The following is a 21,739-nucleotide window of genomic DNA, read 5'->3' on the forward strand; positions in this document are numbered from 1 at the left end:
AGTGTCATTTGACTCGGTGAACAATTAGTAATCAATAATTTTGGTAATTGGGTGAAAACACATTTATCTTAGTTAAAAAAATATCTCTTTTACCATATTCTACGTATTTAACAAATTTATATACGATTTGATTTTTTCTACTTTTTCGCACTTCGGAAAATTACTTGTACCGAATGTGACTTTGTTCTGCGTTACTAAAATTCGTTTCTGTTTCGAGACTTTCGGTTCTTTTTAAACTTGTTTCAGAGTTTTATATGGATTCTAAATTTTTTCTGTTTTTCTCGTATCTTCCAGGCCCGGATATCGCTCAGGATGTTCCTCCGCAAATTAGCCCTGAAGAAGAAGAACGCAGTCTCAAACGTAAGCATTACGTCAATGTTTTTTTAATATGCTACTCGCTTTGTTAAACTATCCCAGACTTACGTCGGCACGGTGCACAGAATCTTCATTGATTAGCCAAAATGTTAAACGTAAAATTTGCGGATCGATGAGAAATTTCGATGTGCTGACTAAAAAAGATAAAGAAAAATAACAAACCGAAGGCGAGAATACAAGAATCCAAACAGTTCCAGTGAAATTTGGTATTTCGAGTTTTATATCCATAGAACGAAGAAATTTTTCGTTGAGTTTGTTTAAACCAAGTAAATTTGTTTCGAATATATTACAATAATTCTATCGTATAATAATTTGATCTCGAATGATTGAGCTTCAGTGTGGATTGATGCACTGAGAAAAAAACTTACTTGATTTCATTTCACTGATTCAATGAAACGGTCCACCAGGTCTACTATCAAGAACGCATTATTTTAACGAAAGAAATTTCCAAACAATTCATCACTTCCTGTAAACTGCAAAAAAATAAATAAATTTACTTATAGTTGAATCGAATAAACTAATGATAAAATTAACCTTGGTGAAAAATGTAAAACATCTACGATATACGTAAGAAGATCAATTTTTTTCTCTATGCGTACTATTCAACAAACGTTCGATAGAAAAAAATTAATACACTTCCTCCACATGCGAATAACGAAAAATATGATTTCTCTTTCAACGCCACAGATTTTGCGACCCTCCTTACCGGAAAAACGTCGCTACCGCTACGCCGGGACGACCTGACGCCATCGTCGACGTTGAACGACGCCTACAACTACGTAGCGACGGGTCGGTTCAATTTCCAGCGTAAGAACCTCTACTACTCGTTTTACCTGAGCAATTCAACGCCGCGTCCGCGGAGCCTCCAGTTCGTCGACATGTCGGGCAGCATCCTCGAGGAGCAGACGATAAACCCGATCGGCGGTGTGTACCAGAACGCGACGGGGAAGCTCTGTGGCGTCTGGCGTCGGGTGCCCCGGGACTACCGGAAGCTGCTACGAGAAGAGCGTCTCCACGTCGCGCTGATCTGGGGCCCGTCGGCGACGCTTACCGGGCAGCTGTCCCGCTACCGATCTCTGGCGACGGAGCAATTCTCGGCTCTCTTGGAGCCGACGATCGGCACGGACCGGTCGCTGATGTCAGGCGCCGGGGCGACGGCGATAATCTCGGCGTCGACGGCGTCGGCTCCGTCGATCCACGTGCTGCTTGTATTCAACGGTATGTTTTTCCCGAGCGAGATATCGGACGTACCGTTAACGGTGCAGCTCGAACACCTCGAGAAACGTTACGTGATATTCCGGGAGGACATAATCGTGGGGAAGCCGTCCATCGAGAGGAACATCGGTGAGGTAAGGAGCGCCCTCTCGGGCGCCGATCTGCGGCTTCTGGCCCGCGGCAAACTCGGTATCACCGTTTCCTCGAGGTCCGATCCTCAGGCGTTGAGCCTCCACGGAGCCGTCGGTCCCCGCGCGACCTGCGACCTCTATCAGACCCTCCTCTCCAGCGAGGCTCCCTCCTCAGCTTCGGGTCTGGCCTGGGCCTTCCTGGACCGCGGTGGCGCTCTGAGGTACGGGGTGCAACTCGTTGGCCTCGAGGACGGGAATCCGATCCTGACGCTCGTCGACGACGGTGGAAAACGGCGGACCGAAATCGAGGACCTCACGCCCGCCCTCCTCGCCGGCCTCGCTAACGGCTCCATCGAACGACCAGGACCCCGACTCCTGGAGCCTCTCTTCTCCGGCGAACTAGGCGTAGTTGCGGCCTCCCACCTCGGCTCCGTTCTACGCGGACGCCTCATCCAGAAGCCCGTCGCCGACGCCCGCGACACCTCTGCGCCGATCCTCCTTAGGCGACCGGACACGGAACCCGTCGCCTCGGGGATGGCGGGTCTCGTTTGGGCGAGCGTAGACCTCGACTGTACGCTTCACTACGAGCTGGAGATAACAGGACTCGCCGACGGCGAACGGACGCTGCAACTTCACCTCGAGACCATGCCGCTTATCGCCCAGGGCGCCCCCGTCGCCCGACGACTCCTAGAGGAGTTTACCGGCACGGTTCTCGAGGGTTCGGTAACCGGACTGTCGCCCGTTGAACTCTACCGCATCGAGTCCGGCATCAGCTATCTCGAGGTCAGGGACAAGGCCCTCGGCGCCGTACTCAAGGCCCCCTTTAAGACGAGAACACCCCTCAGCTGCTTGCCGCACTACGCCGATAACGACGTAGCTTCCGTCGTTGCCTACAACATGCAGCCGCCCAGGTCCGACGTCGAGAACAGCGCGTGCTTCCACGAGACCAGGTTCTATGAGGAGGGAACGCAATGGACTGCCAAGTCCGACGTATGCACCATGTGCCATTGTCATCGGGGACTCACTTCGTGCGATACTGTACCTTGTCCGGTAACTCCATGCGCTTATGGACAAATTATGAAGACCATGCCTGGACATTGCTGCCCTGTTTGCACGACCGGTGAGTTTCCAGACTGTAATTATTGGGTTCTCGTTGACTTGTGTTATGCGTTGAAAATTTTCTCACGTTAATTGTTTATTCGTTATTGTCCCTTTCTGTGTGTTTTAACTCGTTGTTCAGCGTTGACGTTATCATTGAAAAACTTTTTGTTTTGTTCTTGCTCACTGTCGTTAAAGCAAATTACATTTCCAGAGATTTTCAAAACAATTTTCTCTCCTCTCCTAATATTCGATTCCCACGACGGGGCCCTGCATTAATCGTTAATACCTTAAACTAAAAACCGTCAACTTCCCTAAGTGGCAACGAACACCCTACCTTTCTAGGATATGAAATATCCAATCGATTCGTAGTCAGACTCACACGTTTCAATGAATAAATTATGTATTATAAAAACCATGCGACGCTTATCCGACAGAAAAGTTTACTTGTGAATAGAAAGAGGAAAGAAAAGAACCAAAAATCATGAACGTCCAAGTAATCGACAAAAAACGTTCTTCGTGCGCATATATTTAACCATTGTTGTTCGTTCTGTTTCCTTGTCGCAGTGTCGATCTTGAATGAAACCCAGAGCAATGTAACGGCGACGACAACACCAGGATCCCGAGGGTGCATGTTGGCCGGTCAATATCACCTCGCCGGTGCCGCTTGGCACCCTTACGTACCTCCGGCTGGTTTTGACACCTGTGCCGTTTGCACCTGCGACGTAAGTATCTCCGTTATATGTACGCCTTATCATTCTTGGCCATTTGCCGAGTGGTTGCGGCTGTTTGCGTTACACGCATTCAGAGACGATCTTTCCCAGAGACAAAACGAACAAAAGCAACGATAACGATCGCTTTCGGAACTTCTAGTTGATGCATGTTTTCCGGGTTTTCCTAGCGTACCGAAAAATCTCTCTTTCCCAGGAGAATTAATGCTGGAATTTAAATCTTCGCAACGTGACTAGCAACCGTGTGACATCTTTTGACCGCAGGTTGTCACATTGGAGGTAAAGTGTCCGCGCGTTCAGTGCCCGCCATTGGACTGCGACGAAAAGATGGCTTTCAGGCCCGATAAGAAGGCTTGCTGCAGACAGTGTCCGCCGGTTTCGAAGAGCGTCGCGACGCCTTCCACGGGTGATATGCTTCCTCGTGATCAGGCGACGGTCTCGACCCGGCGCACCGCCGATGAAATACTCGCTGGTGGTGGATGCAAGTATCCCGTTGGCGGCCCCTTCGAAAACGGCAAGGAGTGGCATCCTCGTATTCATTCACACGGCGAGATGAAGTGCGTGAAATGCAAGTGCAAGGTGAGATTGCGTTGATCGAATGCGTTACGTACAATACGTGCGTAATCGTTTTTATACATTTCTCTTTCTCCCTGTATTTTTATCGTTCCCGTTGTTTATCGTCTTTCTTTATTCGCGGCTCGCGATCATCTACAAACATGTTTTAACGATCAAAACTCTAGGAACTGACGAAACGCGGTAACACGTTGAAGAAATTTTCGCGGTCTCTGTAAATTGGATAGCAAACTTTATATAATTCTTTTTCATGGAAAAGTCGCTTACATTATTTTTAGCTGGTGGCTGACCTTCTTCTTCTTCTTCTTCTTCTTCTTCCTCCTCTTCTTCCGTTTCTAATTTTTCACTGTGTATAACTGATCTGGATGAAGTACGTACATGATTTACTTTCAACTTTTACGGTGACACTAGGTTTAGATATAGGTTTTTTGCTAATAACAGTGACAGAGACATTGAAATATTGAAATAACCATACGTGCATACGGTTTTAACGAAAACAAAAATGCTCAGGCATGGGTTAAAACGTAACCAAGATTCATATAATTTTTCAACATTTTGAAAATGAATAATCGGCATGTACCAATTGTAAGTACTTGAGATATATAAAACAAATTATGTGTACCTACGTTAGCACTTGTACAAATTGAAATGAAATTTTCTTCGTTGTACTTTTAGTTTAGTTGGTCATTAAACAAAATAAGAGATGATGATCCAATTTTGAGTAAATAAAACAACAAACGATGAAACTTTTAACTCTAGATAACTCGTCGCATTCGTAATGCTTTGACTTTCGTCCAAATATTTTTACTTTTTGCATTAAGTTTGCTAAGTTCGCGCCGATGAAACAATTAGTCGAAACTGCAGGCCGTGTAACTTTTTAAATATCAGATTCTAACGTTCGTTCGCAAATGCAAAATCATAGTCAAATATTCGACCCATAATAAAAAATACACATATAAGGTTATATTATATACACATATATATAATATATACACTGAATTACTAATGACCGGATGCTCCGGCGTCTGCTAAAATTTAACGCGTACTTTCTAGAATCCAAGAGCGCCTGTTTGCAAGGGCAACCGACCTTCATAAACGTAACCTCAAAAATTTTGACACTTGTCCCTAGCAGTTGTGCTCAACACTGACAACTGTCAAAATTTTTAAAATTACATACGGTTGACTGTTGGTAGCTCTGGCAAATACCCGCTCTCGGATTGTCGCGCATGCGCATTAAATTTTGGGAGACGACAAACTATGCAATCGTTAGAAATTCACTCTGTATACACCTATGTAAAACTCGGCAGCCATCGTGCTGTGATCGACCTATTTTGTGTAAAAGTAACTTTATCATACGTCGCAGATATAGATGTTGTAATATACATACAACAAAGTCTATACATACGCAACTTGGGGTATATTTTATTTCTGATTATCGTTTTCAAAATCCATGCTAGAGGATGTTCCTTGCGGCCCGTGTATACAATTGTCCGAATCTCATTGTCGGGATACAGACTTACAAGGTGTACATAAATAAATAAGTATAGTGCGCACGTCTTGCCTGCAGCTACTATCTGCAGCTAACCCTATGCGTATATATGTACACTTGGGGACAATGTATCTGAGACGGCTAATTTTTTCCACTAGACAGTAATGTTGGCAACACAGAGAAACCTACAGCGCCACAGTCGGCCGAGTGCGAAACTAACTCAATCTCAATAAACGTAACGTAACCCATGACCGTAGAATCTAACCATAGAATACCGCGGGGATAGTTACTTGTTGGATTGACACCGACTCTAAGGTTAGATTCGACGGTCATGGGTTACGTTATGTTTATTGAAATTGAGTTTATCTCGCGCTCGGCCGACTATGGCGCTGTAGGTTTCTCTGTGTTGCCAACATAGCTGTCTTGTGTGAAAAATTAGCCGTCTCAGATTGATTGGCCCCAAGTGTACACATGTGGACATTAATTCTCAGAGACGATTACTTTTTCAGCCGAGTCGATTACGTTGGTAACGCAGATTCCGTCCGTAGCGGCCGGCCGACAGTGACACTGCAGATTGCGTTACCAACTTGATGTACTCGTCCGAAAAACTAACCGTTTCTGAATTAATGTCCACGTGTGTACAACGATGACAGGGAAGTTGGAAGAGAGACTTTATACACGAGTTGAAGTATTTCAAGCCTGTCGTTGCATGGCAAGCTTAAAGCGAAAGAGCCGGCTGCGAGTACGCGTCAAGAGAGTTCTTACAATTTGTGTATATCACAGCGGGTATAGACACGGCATTTATATCTATGTACTGTAAATGCGTTACGTAGATACATACACGCGGTGTGACTTGCGAAGCGAACGATCGATGCTAGTGATTTCCAGATGTGACTAGGAACCACGAGATTTATATGTTTACGCGAAAAGCTAACGCCGCGGTTGATACGACCAATTTGGAAACACCGGCGCCGTCCAGGCGGGATTCCTTTGATATTACTTTTCTATACATACTTTGCCCCCTCCCCCTACCCCCCCATCACCCCCTCAGACTTGGGCGATATCGCGCATACCCGAAACTATTACGCCCTACTTTTCCTTCTGATGCTTTTATATATATATATATATATATGTGTGTGTCTGTACAAATTTTTCCTTTTTTTCGTTTATTCTTTTTTTACTCTCAACTTTTCATTAAAATACTACGAATTTCACACTGTCTAGACTTGTACATCTATTTCGCGCTTGAACACATCGTCTGGCACATCCAGCCGTTTGTCATGTGCTTTGTGTACATAATCTGTAAGCCAAAGTATATAAGTATAGTTGTATATTATAGGTATATGTATACAACTCGTAAAGTATCCCCTGGCGCGAAAACCGCGTGTACACGCCACATAATAATATAACAATACGTATATATACGAAAGTCGAGGAATTCATTTTTTTCTCTACCAAATAGGCAGGCAGACATTCAGGAATTTCATATTTTTCAAACAAACCTATCGACGTATTGCGTAATTCTTCACTATGGCGAATAATATTATATACATCTATATATCTCACATAGGTAGATCACACATCTGTAATAGAAGAATGTCGCATATTTATGTATGTATGTACATGTGTAATACTTGTATATAATGCATGTGCGAATTTTGTGGAATTCCTACAACGTACAGCCGTACGTAAATAAGCATTCCACGCACGGTTTGATGACGAATACTATGTATCGTCGTACGGTTCGTATTTCGATCCCGATTATCGTAATTGACGGTTTGCGAACCAATTTCTCAAACTTCGATCTTCACTGGTTTTTTAATTCCCACATTTAATCTCTCGTACGAAACATAAATTTCCATTCTGGATACACCCCTAAATTTCTTACGTCGAAGAAAAGTTTTTTTTTTTTTATACCAAGTTTTCAACTGAGAAAATTCACACCTGAATCCGGTGAAACATATTTCTGTTTTAGATTTTACCGTTGGTGAATTTTGAAAAAATTTAAGAAGGTATATAAAGTATGGTCGATAACGAGTGGTTGCAGAGGAAATTCTGCGAAAGTCTTTTTGCCAAATTTTATCAAAATCGATTGCCATTACAAGAATACCTGCGGAAGAGATCAACGTGTGTACGAGCGATGAAACATCTTTTCAAATTCAAGCAGACAATACATAACGATGTCGAAAATAGGGGCCTGAATTAGCAGCCAAATGTTCTAATGTTCATTCAAACAAGGCAATAAAGACCGGAAATTTAAATTTCATCAAACACCTTGAACCCCCAATACTTTTATAAAATTATGAGGATAAATCTGGATTGCATTTTTCTACATCAAAAAAATTTAACACGTTTGGCCGCTAGCTTCAGCTTCATCAATTCACATCCCAGCGAGTGCAGAGAAATTCGAAAAGAGATAGATATATTGTAAAAATGTGCAGCAAAACACGCGTGTCGGCCACTTTCTCTATACGCTTTTTTTCCCCCCCTCGTCTGTTTCAGGACGGTGAGGTGAAATGTGACAGAAAACGGTGTCCCAGGGCCCTGTGCAACACAATCGCCCGTCAAAAGAAGCAGGGATCCCACATATCCGACATCGACGACTGTTGCTCGGTGCAATGCAAACGGGCGCGTCGTCACCACCGCCTTCATCACCACCAGAAGCGGACGTCCAGACGCGAACTGAGAAACTGAGCTGGGGGCAATTTCTGCGGCATCGCCAGAGCCCCTAGAAAATCAGAGTTGAGACAATGGGTCGATGCTTCGAAGATTTTTCTGGTTCCGCGGGGACTCTAGTCGAAGAAACCTCGTCGCCCTGCTTTTCGCAATGGCAATAGAATTCTACATATACTCTCCCTCCCTCCTCACTATCCTCCTTTTTTTTCATCCCGGTGAGATGCTTCACCTATCCACGTGTAAATACACGGCTCTTCGTTAATTACAAGCGTTTGTACGTCTGCTGCAGAACTCGGCTACTCTGCTCGGTAGAATTTATCACGATTTTTTACGAGGGAAAAATATGTTCTGTTCATGAATGTCTAAGCGTTTAAAAGTAAAAAATCATCACTATCGTGGCCAGTTTTTCAACCTTGTGTAGAAAAAAATATATATATATATAAATTCCTTCTAATTTTGCATGGTTTTCTCGATGATATTTATGAAACAATACATTCTTTTAAATTGATTTTACGATTGTGATTTGTTGTAACTTTATTTAGATAGTTTTGCACAAGCTCACGCGCGCTTAACCATGTGGTCAGAACTGTTGAGAAATTCCTGAGAACTGAGGTCAAAAATTCCGATGATATAAATCGTGGTAAATGAATGAATTAGCAATAACGAAACACAGAGTCGGTGATTATAAATTCTGTTGAATTTTACCAGCAGGAGGGTCTCTGGACAGTGGTCAGCGTCTCTAGTCGATCATGATAATCGGTGTATAAACTAGCCGTTAGGAAATACTAAACGCTGCGTATAATACACAGAGAAGCGTTTTTCTTTTTTCGCTTCACTTGTTCCTAACTAATTAAACAACAAAACTGCAAACAATCCAATCCGTTTACTTGACAAAACCCTTCTGTGTGAAAAATATTCGATCATGACAAAACTGCAGATGTCGATTTATCGCCTGGTTTGTTCGAGTGAAAAAAAAAAAAATCCCGTCGGCTCGTTTAATCAGCAACAAAACTATTCTCCGTGTGTAATTATTACGCAGCGTCCGGGAGGTGTGGAACGCGTGTGTGAACAAAACATGCTTAACATGCGTCGTATTATGTACCTCGTGAAATAATATCGCGGAGAGACTGGCGGGGGATGGAGGGGCGGCGATAATACGGCACGTAGTGCCTCAACCGCACCAATTATATTGTAACGAGTTACAGTCTGCAGCCACGATAAAAGAGCCATGCAGTCAGTCAGTCAGCGGCAATGCGCACAACCCGCCACCGTGCACTCTCCCTCTTACAGCAAGTCTACATCTATTAATCAATTGATTCTGATTAAATTGATGAAACGAACGGAAGCTGACCCCGGCACGTGACCCCTCCACCCCTCACCCTTACCACCAAACTCTTCTCGCAGCTCCGTTCATCCAATCATCCATAATCATCCTGCATCGACCCTTCGCCAACACCACGTTTGTACCTACAGGGTGGTTGGGAAATAAAATTATAATCTCTACTGCGTTCTTCCGACGTATCTCATTTCGGGACACAGTCGAGTCCAGGTCTTGTACCAATTAAGTCTTTTAAAGTGATCTTAAATCGACGTTTTTAGATAGAGAAAATCCTGACGTATAATTCACGGACAGTCACAGCAGCGCGTGATGTGGAAATTAAGTAGTCTGGTATAAAGTTGAGGGAATGTTGATGAATCCTGTTGAGAGTCGGGAAAAAGGCATATCATTGATCTGTTTTAAAAACTCGTCTTTTAAAAGTCCATTTTTTCAAAATGTTTCTCAAATTTTATCGATAGACTCATTGCGAAGTTTACTGTTTTTCTTAAAATCTATCAGTCCGGAACTCTTGAAGTTTCTGAAGGTTGAATATAGTAATTGTTTGCGTAAGAACCACCCTGTGCATGCATGCGTATCATAACTGCAATATCCTGCACCCACCAACCTCATCAAGTTACCCAGCAACCAAAGAAGACTGAACAACCTCGATGGCGGCATCAGTTAATATATGATTGCTATTTGCTATAATTTTTATTATTATAGGTATGTTAAATAATAATTACGTGTATACGTATACTAACAATTCTTGCTTGTTTTTATTTTCACCACCATCAATACTACTACCATTATCATTATCATTCTTTTTTTCTCTCTCTCATCGTCATCAACGTCGTAACCATGGTCATTTCAATACTGTAAGTAACTGTGTAAAGTTATTATACCTTATTATATTATTACGCCCGAGCTACGTCTAATCGATTATGATTACATTTAATATTATCCGTATATATTTCAATAGATGTAATAGTTATTCTTATTATCTTTATTGTTATCGTTATTACTATTCTCCATATACTTCATTTAGATTATTGTCATTACGGTTTCTGAATGTATTTATTGTTAGGTTTAAGTGTTCTCTTTACGTTGTTGGCAAATTCCGTCTTCGGAGCATACGTTATCCTTTTTTAATTTTGAGCGTTTTGTCTCTCAACATTTTATACAATGAAAACGTTTGAACAAGTGCATGATACTGAAAAGCTTATATCGCACAATGAATTTAACTATTTATTGAAATACTAAATCGTAAATTTCTCTGCTACAAAGCAAGTGTACTTTTTTCCGAACTATTTTTCTCCCATTATAAGTCCTTAATCATATTTGACTTTTATGCACTCGTTCATTTTATTGGCAATAATTATTCGTGACAATTAGGTAGGATTTAGTCTGTTTCGCGGTTACTGCGATTTGCTTGGATTGGTCGTGCCTTACAAAGATGCATATTTATATAAATACGTATCAGTCAATTTTATTACTCTAAATAAGTTAAGGCTGAAAGCGTATATATCGTACATATTAAGATTAATTCGTCAGTCGATATTTTGTACATATAAATATACTATAATACTTATAATAATAGTAATAATACTAATAATTATAATAAGATATATTAATAATTTAAATTAAAAGAATTTCTATTGTAAAAAATTTGCTTTCGAAGTATAATTTAGTTATAGAAATAGTCGGACGCCTCAGTGTGGCACGCATAGATGTTTCTCCCCATTCGTTCAAAATTTCTTTCCCTTGTTCAACACTTCGTCATATAACTAAAAAAAAAACTGTCTTGTTATAATAATAATATTAATAATACTAATAGCAATAACAATAATAATAATGATAAAAATAAGATGAAACAAACAAAGAAGAATAATAATTGTTGGTTCAATACGTAAGAATAATATAGCGATCGAGAAATGCATTATTATGTGTGATGCGGATTGTGTCTAATTTTTTTATAGCTGCGAATTTATTTTTTTATTCATAATCCTAAATAATCGAGCATAAAAATCATATCCTGACCGAATTATATATAACGCTATTTGTATTCTTCACCGATTATGTATACACACACACCCATACATTTAATTTATAATATACCTATACCTATACATATATACTTATATATATATATATATATACATATATATATGCTATACATTATACATATATTTAATTATCTAATATACCAACCGCGTAGTAGCGTTATGCGTTTGATTATTTATTGTGTGTGCTTCGATCTATTATTATTCGTTTGACGCGACTCTTATACATGCATTTAACAACATCAAGATTTTTAATTTGCGACGCGAGCGAGACACCAAAATTTCTTGTTTTATTTATTTTTTTTCTACACAAGAGACGATGACCGTTGTGATATATATATATATATATATATATATACGCTATATATCGCTATATATTATACATATATACCGATAGGTTTTCTATTTTGTGTAAAGTAAGTTGGTTAAGCACGCTGAAAGAGTTCGAAAGTTGAAAGAAACTGATGCTATTCTATACTGTGCCAAAATGTTGTTAATTAATTATTTGTTTGATTAATTAATTAATTCATTGATATATCGATCGTGTTATCGTTATACTAAAAAAGAAAAAAAAAAAAAAGAAAAAACCTATCTCATTTCTAACTGCATTACATAAATCGAGATGATGGTAATAATGATATGTAATAAATAAAATGTACCTTTTATTGTATCATTGATATATAATTGCTAATATTTGTAATAAATTGTAACAGTATAATGATATATAATATGCGAATAACTATATTAGAACGAAGTGTATACCGATTTCAGTATTTCCATTAATAAAACAAATTTAATGTAATAATTAGGTGGCCATTTCTCATCTCTACCACATTCTAAAAACGAAAGTACGAAATATAAATTTAACAAGTACCTAAATGACTTCGCTCGGAAGCAAAAAAAAAAAATGATCTCGAACAAAATATACATTCGAGTCCGAAATTCATTACTTTTGGACACGACATGTTCATCGATGTCAACAAGTTCGCGCGTTGTGTCGTCTTAAAAAAAAAACAGTACCGTATGCTTTGTTCAATGTAAATTCTCGTAGCGCACCGTAATAATTAACAATAGATTCGTTGATGCCAATTTCTCGGAGAATTTAAACGGTTTGTCCAATTATCCAGACAATTATGTTTTACGACTTTTTTATTACTTAATAGTTCTTACGAGAGCATTCTAGAATTCTCATCATCGCGAAGCATATTTAATTATTAAAGGTGTCGTAAGATTTGGTTCAGATTACACGCCTTGTAGGCAAATCCGTTTGCATTTACGACCCTTCGCGCAATCGATCTTACGCGAGATATCCAGGAACCTATTGTTGAGATTTGCGTCAACGAGTGCGAAACTTTGTTCATTATCAGCTGTGGCTGAGAATAAAGCGTTGAAAATGAGGAAATTGTAATCAGTCGATCATTTTAGGTGGATTACGCGAATGTTATACAGGCACAAGATACTTTAAAAAAGCTGCAAAACTCTTATTGCAGTACGTTAAGTTTATTATACAGACTAAATAAAAAGACGACTACTTTTATTTATGAATAAATTTAACTGTGCACAAATATTGAAATTTATATTTCAACTTGAAAATCTGATCATTTACTTTTAGCTTGACAAGCGAACCAGTAATGGTGCAGACGATGTGTTTGTTTGTTTTTTTTTTTTTTTGAGGATACAAATGAACACTGTTTCGCAAAACTTAACTAACACAATGGCAATCACGATCACTCATCAAGTTGACTTTTATATGAAGAGTTGCTAACAAATCAAAGTACTGAATTTCGTGAACAAAGAGAAACTGTCTTTTTGACAAATCAGCAACGACTTTGAACATCTTTTTCTTTAGCAAGAGTGCAGATGAGAAAAGGCAATTCGAAATAGTGTGAAAAATCACAGATTGCTAGTAAATTTCATGGAATAAAATGACATCAGCTGAAGGCTATGCTGTTTCATTTTTAAATGGTTGCCGCAGCCGCTGTGTAATTTCTGACAAGCAGGTACAAGTATTTTCATGAATATCGCAGCATTCGTTTGAAAATAATTACATAGAGTGAAACTATTGTGAGTAACCTTGAGCAATATCGATATACTGGGTATACATGAAGAAACGTTTCAGAGAAATAATCTAGAACGCAGTATGGTAAACGTAAGTCCTCATAAAAATTCACCTCTCGAAACGTGATTCACGAAATCGCGCATCGCGTTCACGTATTATTATACACTCTATACCTGCACCATAGCGATCGCACGAATTCAGAATTATATTTTATTAATTCTGCGAGTCACGACCACAGAGTCAATTGTTATTCCAGATCTACTCATTCGATCATGGATGACTTAACGCCGGTTTCTCTGCAGCTACTCCAAGTGGTGACTTGCCAACGTTCTTCCGGTGTCTCCAAATCCTTCTGACATCAGGTGCAAGCGATACTGACGACCCAGCTATTTCAAAAATTGACTTGAAACAAGGTCAAATTTTTTTTCTATTCAAATAGAGGATCACAAGGCATGTATTTCGAATCCGCAGAAATAGTCTATTTGGTCTATTTGGAGGGAAAGGAATTCTTGAACCAACAAAATAGACTTTCCTGGAGTCGATTCGCTTCGATCTAGTATCTCTTATTTGTTCCAAATACGATGACTTCAATTCAACAATTTCGATTTAGATAGTCTGTCAAATTGATTTAGTCAAGGGAATTCCTTGATTAAACAAAAGCATTTTTGTCGCGATCGAGTGAAGTATTAATTCGAGTGAACCCTTTGATATGTTTCCGAAATTGAGTCAACTAAATATCATTTCATTTGAAGCTTATGTGTTGTTCCACCAAGTCGCATGTTCGTTGACTGAAAGAATTAAGTACTTCAAATAAAATAAGTACAACAAAAAAATTTACATCGATTGAATGCCATATTTTGTTAATCTAACCGGAGCTTGTTTGGCATAACTGGTCGAATCAGTTGCACTAATTTTTTTACGACGTAGAATAAAAATCACATGCTTTGAAACAAGTAGCGAATATATTCCTCGTAAACATCAATATAGTGGTACTCTAAAAGGCCACTAGGCGGTGAACTTTCTCGCTACGAAAGTAGCTTCAGAGATAGTTATAAAACCGGGTAGTCTGTTAGGAAGTCTGATACAGGTGACGTGAGGCAAGTTTGTGAACAGACGTATTGAAAACGGAGAAAGCATAGTACCAAATTCCGAGTGATCGAAATTAATAGTGACTATAAGTAAGTAAACAAAAACCAATGATGCATGTTGAATTTATATTTCTACCATTAGATATCGGGTAAATCCCACTTAAACCTTGAGTCAACAGAACTGAATATGTGATAATTAGAAAACTACGTTTTCTGCGCTTGAATAACTCCTATGTTCCAGTCAATACAAAAGATTTTCGTAACAACAAATTTCATTACCTGTTTCAACCATTGAACTCTTGACTCAACAAAACATGTATTAAAATACGCTCAATATGTTTTGTTACAAGAATTTTATATTTTGAAACAAAACGATTACGACGCGGTCAATCAAATTTTTAGTCGTTCCAATCACACATTTTCTTGATCCAAATTCACATTATTGCAAGGAACTCACGCCGTGTTATCTTGAATAAATTGATAGTCAGCATGATGATTCAAAGGCTTGATTCAATTCTATATGGAACAGTAGAGACGGAGGGATAATTTCAAAACAAGAATATTTTTGAACAGTCTTTGCTGGTGGTAAGTACCAGATTCAGTGCAATAAGTCTACCTAGAGGATAAGTTACTTTTTAGTCATTGCCTGCTTTGTTATGTTGCATATGGATATTGTAATATTAATCGCGTCTGATACGGCCAGCTGCATAATCGCTGTAACTAACCTACTGCTATTATTAGATATATCTTGATGTATAAATTTCACCTTACCCTCAGTAAAAATCTGTTTTAATGAGACGGCCGATACATGCTGACCAGTTTCAGATTGTAAATCCAAGTACTGCAGTATTAACGATTTTTTTCTGATGGAAATAAAGAAAGACCTTCACGTCGCAAACGTACCTGATTTGTTGGCATATTCTCCATTGGCCAAAGTTGGTAGTTCAAGTCCACGTAAGTACATTTACTTCTACTTCACCCCCCCCCCCCCCCCCCCCCGCCACATTGGAAATTCTCCCCTGATGGCAAACCTATCGCATTACCTGAATGTGTGGCGGGTAAGCTACTATTAGGAGTATAGCACTTCGATCAATAAATTGCACTCATCGCAAGGAGTACGGAATTCTCATCATTTTGCAAATCTCTTAAACTAGATTCTCATGTTATGTATTCATTTATAAATCTAATTTTTCTTTTTTGGGTTCGACATGTGACGATAAAAAGGTATACGATTTATTGAACGTATTTATATGACCACGGTACATAAAGATTGTATTTTAATGCTCTTTTGATACATTCAATATTTCTTATAAATCGACAACCAATGAAGTCGAAAATTATACACAGCATGTGGCTCGCAACGTCCGAAATTTCGGCGAGGAAGACATGCGTGATTGAACGATTAAACTGATTCTTCCGCATCCATCGTTTACAGTTTTGCCGTTCTAGCATACTTCAAGCCGTCATTAAATGCTTCCCATACTCGATCCACGTGTTCACTATCAGCGTTAACCCCCATTAATCCGATGCGAAAGATTTTGCCAACAGTCGGGCCGAGACCTCCCCCAATTTCCACCTTATATCTATATAATAAATCATTTCAAACGAGAAAAATCCTGGTCAGAATTGCGATGATACACAAACACTTGTAACATGAATCTAATCCTATTTCATGAAACTTTTTGGCAGCATGACATAACAAAGACGTTGATCAATGTCAATTGTCCACCGTAAAGAAATGATACCCTGATTTTGCAGATCGACGCATAATTATAAAATGAGTAACGGCTTACTTTTTCATCGCTCGTTGTGTGACAAGTTTCCAATCGATTCCTGGAGGTACCTTCACTGAAATAATCGTACGCAAACGATTCTCCGGATTTGAAATAAAGAATTCCAAACCACGGGCAGCAAGGCGCTTTTCCAACCTCATTGCAGCAGCGGCGTGTCTTGCCCAGCTATTTGGAAGTCGTTCTTCAGCAAGCTGAGCCAATGCCTCCCGCAATCCGTAGATCAGAGTAGCGCTGATTGTGTGGTGATAAACGCGTGTCGATTTGCCAAAACAAGACCAATAATCGCCGAGTATTGTCATGTCCCAGTAGTAAACTGGAACCTGGGTTTTTCTCTGAAATATCTTCTTCCTGAAGCAAAGCGAGTGCGCAAACATGAGTCAAAATAGCGTCACCTTATTGAAGTGAAAATTTCTCTCATAAACTCATCAGTCTAAACTTTTTCTTTTCCAGGTGGGTAATGAAGATTTTAAGCACACATCCACTACGTAATTTCTCAATTTCGTTTGAATTCTTGTCTCGTAGAGATTTGGTCGTGTACACATTATTGAAGAAAGGTTTATACGAATGAGTAATCTGAAGCAAACACAATTTGCATGGAGCAACGCTTGCAGCTCATGAAAGTCCAGAACGCTACGCATGATTCCTCATGTGAATTCCCGACTCGAAACGTGATTCACGAACTCTCGAATAAGGTATGACGCTATACCTGAACTAAGCTGGTGTCGTGCAAGTTCTGAAATATTTTCCCACGTATCGTGGCCAATGCGAAGCGAACCACGACTCACATAATTCGATTCGTATTCTCGAATCGGCTTTACGATTGTGAATAACTTGTCGCGGTTTTCTCTTGTGTTGTACTAATTGGGGAGTGTCGGCTACTTCACACGTACTCTGCGGCGGGACTAAAGGTGACCGGTGTTATGCCGGGAGGTGCGCCTAGCACCTTCTGACTTCCGGTATAGACAGCGTCGACGCCCCAAGCATCTGCGTAGAAGGATTCACCGCCTATTGAAGCCACGGTGTCAACGATGAGCAACCCGCCGTATCTGTGCAGTTAAATTAACCGTTAATTACATTTCATAGTAAAATCATTCGGATAGTCGTTGTAATCGTGCACTACATTATGCGATGTGCACATTAGCCAAACGCCAATGACTTCATACAACAGAATTCAGCAATTATGGGGTAGAAGATATCACTTTTCTAAAATTTACATAATTACTATGAGGCTGATCGAACTCACAAAAAGTAATTTTTAGGAGAATATTAGTTCAGATTATATAGTCAACTGCGGAAGGTTCGATATGTATGTGTAAATCTCATGAAAATGCAGAAAACGAGGGTGTCATGTCCACGGATTGTCCACCTGGCAGCCGGCGACTGCTAATCAGAGAGTTGGAAATTAACCGGAAGAGTTTTCACTATGGAATCTAGTACCAAGAAACAGAGGATACTAATATTAGCAATTCACAGTACCTATAATGATCTATGACTCAACAAATGATGCCAACAGGACGTGTTTACACTGTGAAATAAACAATTCGAGTTTATGTTACGTTACCCATTATTTGAAAGGGCCTAAATCAATTGGTACAGATAGACAGGAGAAACAATTGGGCCTTGAGAAATTAGCTCAACTTATTTTAACACGAATTAAAATGGTACGTGATTAATGGACTAACAGATAGACGAATTTCAGGCTTCGTGGTCATTGGATCAATTTACTAAATTATATTGTAGCTACAAATGAGACATCCTACCTGTGAACAATATCGCCAACACCTTGCAGAGGCTGTTTCATACCAGTTGATGATTCTGCGTGAACCACAAATACAACCGTTGGCCGATGTCGTTTGACAGCAGCTTCGAGCTCTTCCAGAGTAAAAGCCACACCGGGCTCAGTGTCAAGGAATTCTACCTATTTTGGTATGAATTAATAATAAATCCTCGGAAACGATCTGGGATAGTTAATTTCCTGCCGGAATTTCATGTTCACGAGAAAAAGGACGAGACTACGGTCTTACGTGAGCTCCAATCCTGATTGCCATATTCGCAGCCCTTTCGCCCCAAAGACCACATCTTGCGATCAAAACAGTTTCCCCAAGTTCGAGGATGTTCCCAAGACAAGCTTCCATACCTCCGTGTCCTGATGCACTTATCGCCAATGTGAGTCGATTTTTTGTTTGAAAAGCGTACTGAATTCCTGCTTTGACTTCATCCATTAACTAGAACGTCATTTTTTCACTTACCGATTAGGTATTGCGTGAATTCTTATCTCTGATACATTGTGTAAACTGTGGAATGCTTATGCAATCAGCTACATAATAATTGCAATTAAACCACTGCTATAATTATAACTACATAATGCAATGTATAGACGTCGAGGCCTTGCTTTGTCTGATGCAGGATAACGCTGTTGGACATATTGTAATGGGAATAGTGTAATTCGTGGCTCAATTCCACGGCCTGGCCAATTTCGAATACGTATGTAGGCGCTTTAAGAAACAGTTAATAGTAGAGTTGAATACCTAGCCTATTTACGCCTGAAACCTACCGTAGTAGGCAACCCGATGACATCACCAATGTAGCAGAGTAGCAACGACAGAAAATCGTAATTTTACCCCACAAGAATTTGTAGGCTAAGGATGACAAAAAGCTGTGGCAAATTCAATTGATCATATTGGCAAAAGTGCCTTTAAAGAAAAGTATATAACTGCATATTTACATAACAAATATAATTCTCAAAAAAATAAGCAATCAGTTATAATTTTATAATTATCGCTTGAATTATCAAACTTAAAATGCATTCATGTTATTATAATTAAAATTTGCAATGCATAGCTGATTTCTTTATCAGAGAATATTCTCTATATTTATAATACCGTGCATTGCGGATTGTCAATGTTTTGCGAATAAGATTGCAGTCCACCCACAACTAACCCCGCGTTATCGGCATGATTACGCATAAAATATTCGGTGTGTATAGTTCATTTAATTAATTTCGATTGAATTTTTCAAAACAACAACCGATTATTTAAACTACGAATTAAACACATCTTATCCGTACAATTTAAAATGTCGGCGAATAAGTTGTCAAACATCGACATCGTAATATCAATTATGTGTGTAAAAATGTCGGTTATACGACGTTTGGTACCGAAGTATATATTTTTATAACGTTCTATATAAGTCAGAATGTAATAAAATCAAGTTTCTCCTCCTATACCTATATTGGTAGACAACCTTACTTGATGCAACCAGGCACTCAGAAATGCACAATAGGGGTAAGTGTATCTCAGGTTGCCTACTATCAGGCGGCGTTTTGTGAATCAAAAAGTAGAAATGTAATAAACCTAAATTCACGTTATTCGATGAATTTATTAATCTACAACTACGTTTCACATTGCTTCGTGGACTCCTCTTTAGCCTCTTAAATTGACGAGGCCCTTTCATTTGTCACAGCTGCGGAGATATAGTTATTGCATATCACATTTTCCGGTTATCCGATTTTTGCGCTTGCGTATGTACAGAACCGACGACGATAGTCAAATGTAGGCTGAACGGATGCTTTTTTTTTTAGCGCATATCTATGACATATCATAGGAGATATAATATGACCTGACACATCTCCGGATGTAGATGACCCAGTAGCGGGTGCTGCAAAGCGTGACGAACTCGGTTGGAGGCGTTGCTCGGTCCCGGTGCCATCAATGTCTTTTCCGGGACTCCCAGCGGACCTAGAAGCTCCTTCGGAGGTTCCGGTAGGACCGCGTTTCCCAGCCATGTTGACGCAGTCATTTTAAATCTACAATGGAATCAGCTGTTTTGTAAGTAAGAATTAACGCACTGTCCAAAACTGTAGCTATAGTCGAGTACGGAAATTCGTGCTAATCCGCATTAACTTTCTATTAACTTGTCAACATAGAAACTGATGCACAATTCGATTGGTTCAACGGAGCATTAGAAAATTTCACTCAATTACGCGTCACGCGTCTGAGGTCTTAGTAATACAACCGACGTGTCAACAATCGATACGATAAAGTTATAACTACGGGCAAAGGAGAACTGAGTGTTATGTGGTAAGAGAAAAATGACGAATCAAATATCACTGCGATAGGAATGGCAGATGCGCTTGTACCTACATGGTACAGGAAGAGCCGTAAGGTGTTTTGAATCTTGAAAGAGCACGTCGAAGCAACCGAGGCTAAGGTCCTCCCGCCGAACGACACAGGAGAAAACTAAATTGTGCCTCGACTTTTAACTTGTCGTCAGTTCCCAGTTATCTCGAGTCGTTGATAACCTCTTGGACATCGGCACGCGTTACGTATACATAATAGTTCGATCATCAAGTTAATATTTGCAATGATGCTCATTGGAGGCTAACAGCAACGTGATTGACTATGAAATTTGCTTCGTCCAAACGACTGTAATGGAAATAGTCTTTTCACCGTAGAAATAACTTTATTGGCCGATTGGCTCTTCAGACAAGGGCGTTGTTCAGCTTTATTATCGTTGATCATGTTTTACTACAAGCTGCCCAGCGAAGCAACTGACGACTGTTTCTCACCGATATGAATATAAGTATTCGTGCGATAGCTCATGACCGGATCAACGGATGGATATATTATTGAGCATCGTTGGACTCGTGTGTATCTTCATACTCCTTTAATCTATACTCGGACTGCGATTAAGGAGTGTAAAAGTATCACGCAATAGATAATTTATTGTGCAATATGCACATTTGCGTTATAGTTTATTATACGAGGTCGCTATTAGTTTGTATTTCTAATGATTGTGTAAACTAATTATCAAATTAAGAGCGTCCTATAATAACAATCTAAGAAAACGAATATTTTCATTTCTTAATTGAAACTCTGATAGTAGATCTAAATCATAAAATACCATAATCAGTATGGTTATAAAAATTTCTTCGATTACTCCCCCGTACAATTCTTTTCCACGGAGTAGAGATCTCCAATCTTCTAGACAAGGATATCTACCGATAGGTAATAGTGAAACTTATCAGGCTAAGCGACTGATTGCGCATGCGCAAAATAATTATAAACTCTATTGGTCACTGAGATTGTTGTGCGGCAATATTTTTATCTGCAAGACAGGAGAGCCAACTTACAA

General features: G+C 39.6%; 2 protein-coding genes across 4 annotated transcripts in view; one reads left to right on the forward strand and one right to left on the reverse strand.

The window, feature by feature from the left end:
* Positions 1-12,389, forward strand: part of LOC107224087 (dorsal-ventral patterning protein Sog) — a 67,496-nt gene extending 55,107 nt beyond the window's left edge. The window contains exons 4-8 of the mRNA XM_015664008.2: positions 295-360; positions 1,063-2,841; positions 3,387-3,544; positions 3,815-4,129; positions 8,115-12,389. Of these exons, the coding sequence (XP_015519494.1) occupies positions 295-360; positions 1,063-2,841; positions 3,387-3,544; positions 3,815-4,129; positions 8,115-8,306 (2,510 nt within the window). The 3' untranslated portion in view covers positions 8,307-12,389. The remainder of the gene's footprint in view (positions 1-294; positions 361-1,062; positions 2,842-3,386; positions 3,545-3,814; positions 4,130-8,114) is intronic.
* Positions 12,390-16,058: 3,669 nt separating this feature from the next.
* Positions 16,059-20,907, reverse strand: LOC107224099 (alanine--glyoxylate aminotransferase). Of its 3 annotated transcripts, none has more exons than XM_015664025.2 (7): positions 20,749-20,907; positions 20,225-20,411; positions 18,631-18,831; positions 18,367-18,524; positions 17,497-17,652; positions 16,607-16,954; positions 16,059-16,396 (listed from the first exon to the last, which is right to left on the reverse strand). In XM_015664025.2, the coding sequence occupies exons 2-7, from the start codon at positions 20,402-20,404 to the stop codon at positions 16,243-16,245; spliced, it is 1,197 nt and encodes a 398-aa protein (XP_015519511.1). In that variant the 5' UTR covers positions 20,405-20,411; positions 20,749-20,907; the 3' UTR covers positions 16,059-16,242. The 3 variants fall into 3 exon arrangements, with proteins under 3 accessions (XP_015519511.1, XP_046596345.1, XP_046596346.1); XM_046740389.1 differs by having other exon boundaries at positions 20,745-20,857; XM_046740390.1 differs by lacking the exons at positions 20,225-20,411; positions 20,749-20,907 and adding an exon at positions 18,968-20,215.
* Positions 20,908-21,739: the final 832 nt, after the last annotated feature.

This window comes from Neodiprion lecontei, chromosome 5 (assembly GCF_021901455.1).
Source record: "Neodiprion lecontei isolate iyNeoLeco1 chromosome 5, iyNeoLeco1.1, whole genome shotgun sequence".
Taxonomy (NCBI): domain Eukaryota; kingdom Metazoa; phylum Arthropoda; class Insecta; order Hymenoptera; family Diprionidae; genus Neodiprion; species Neodiprion lecontei.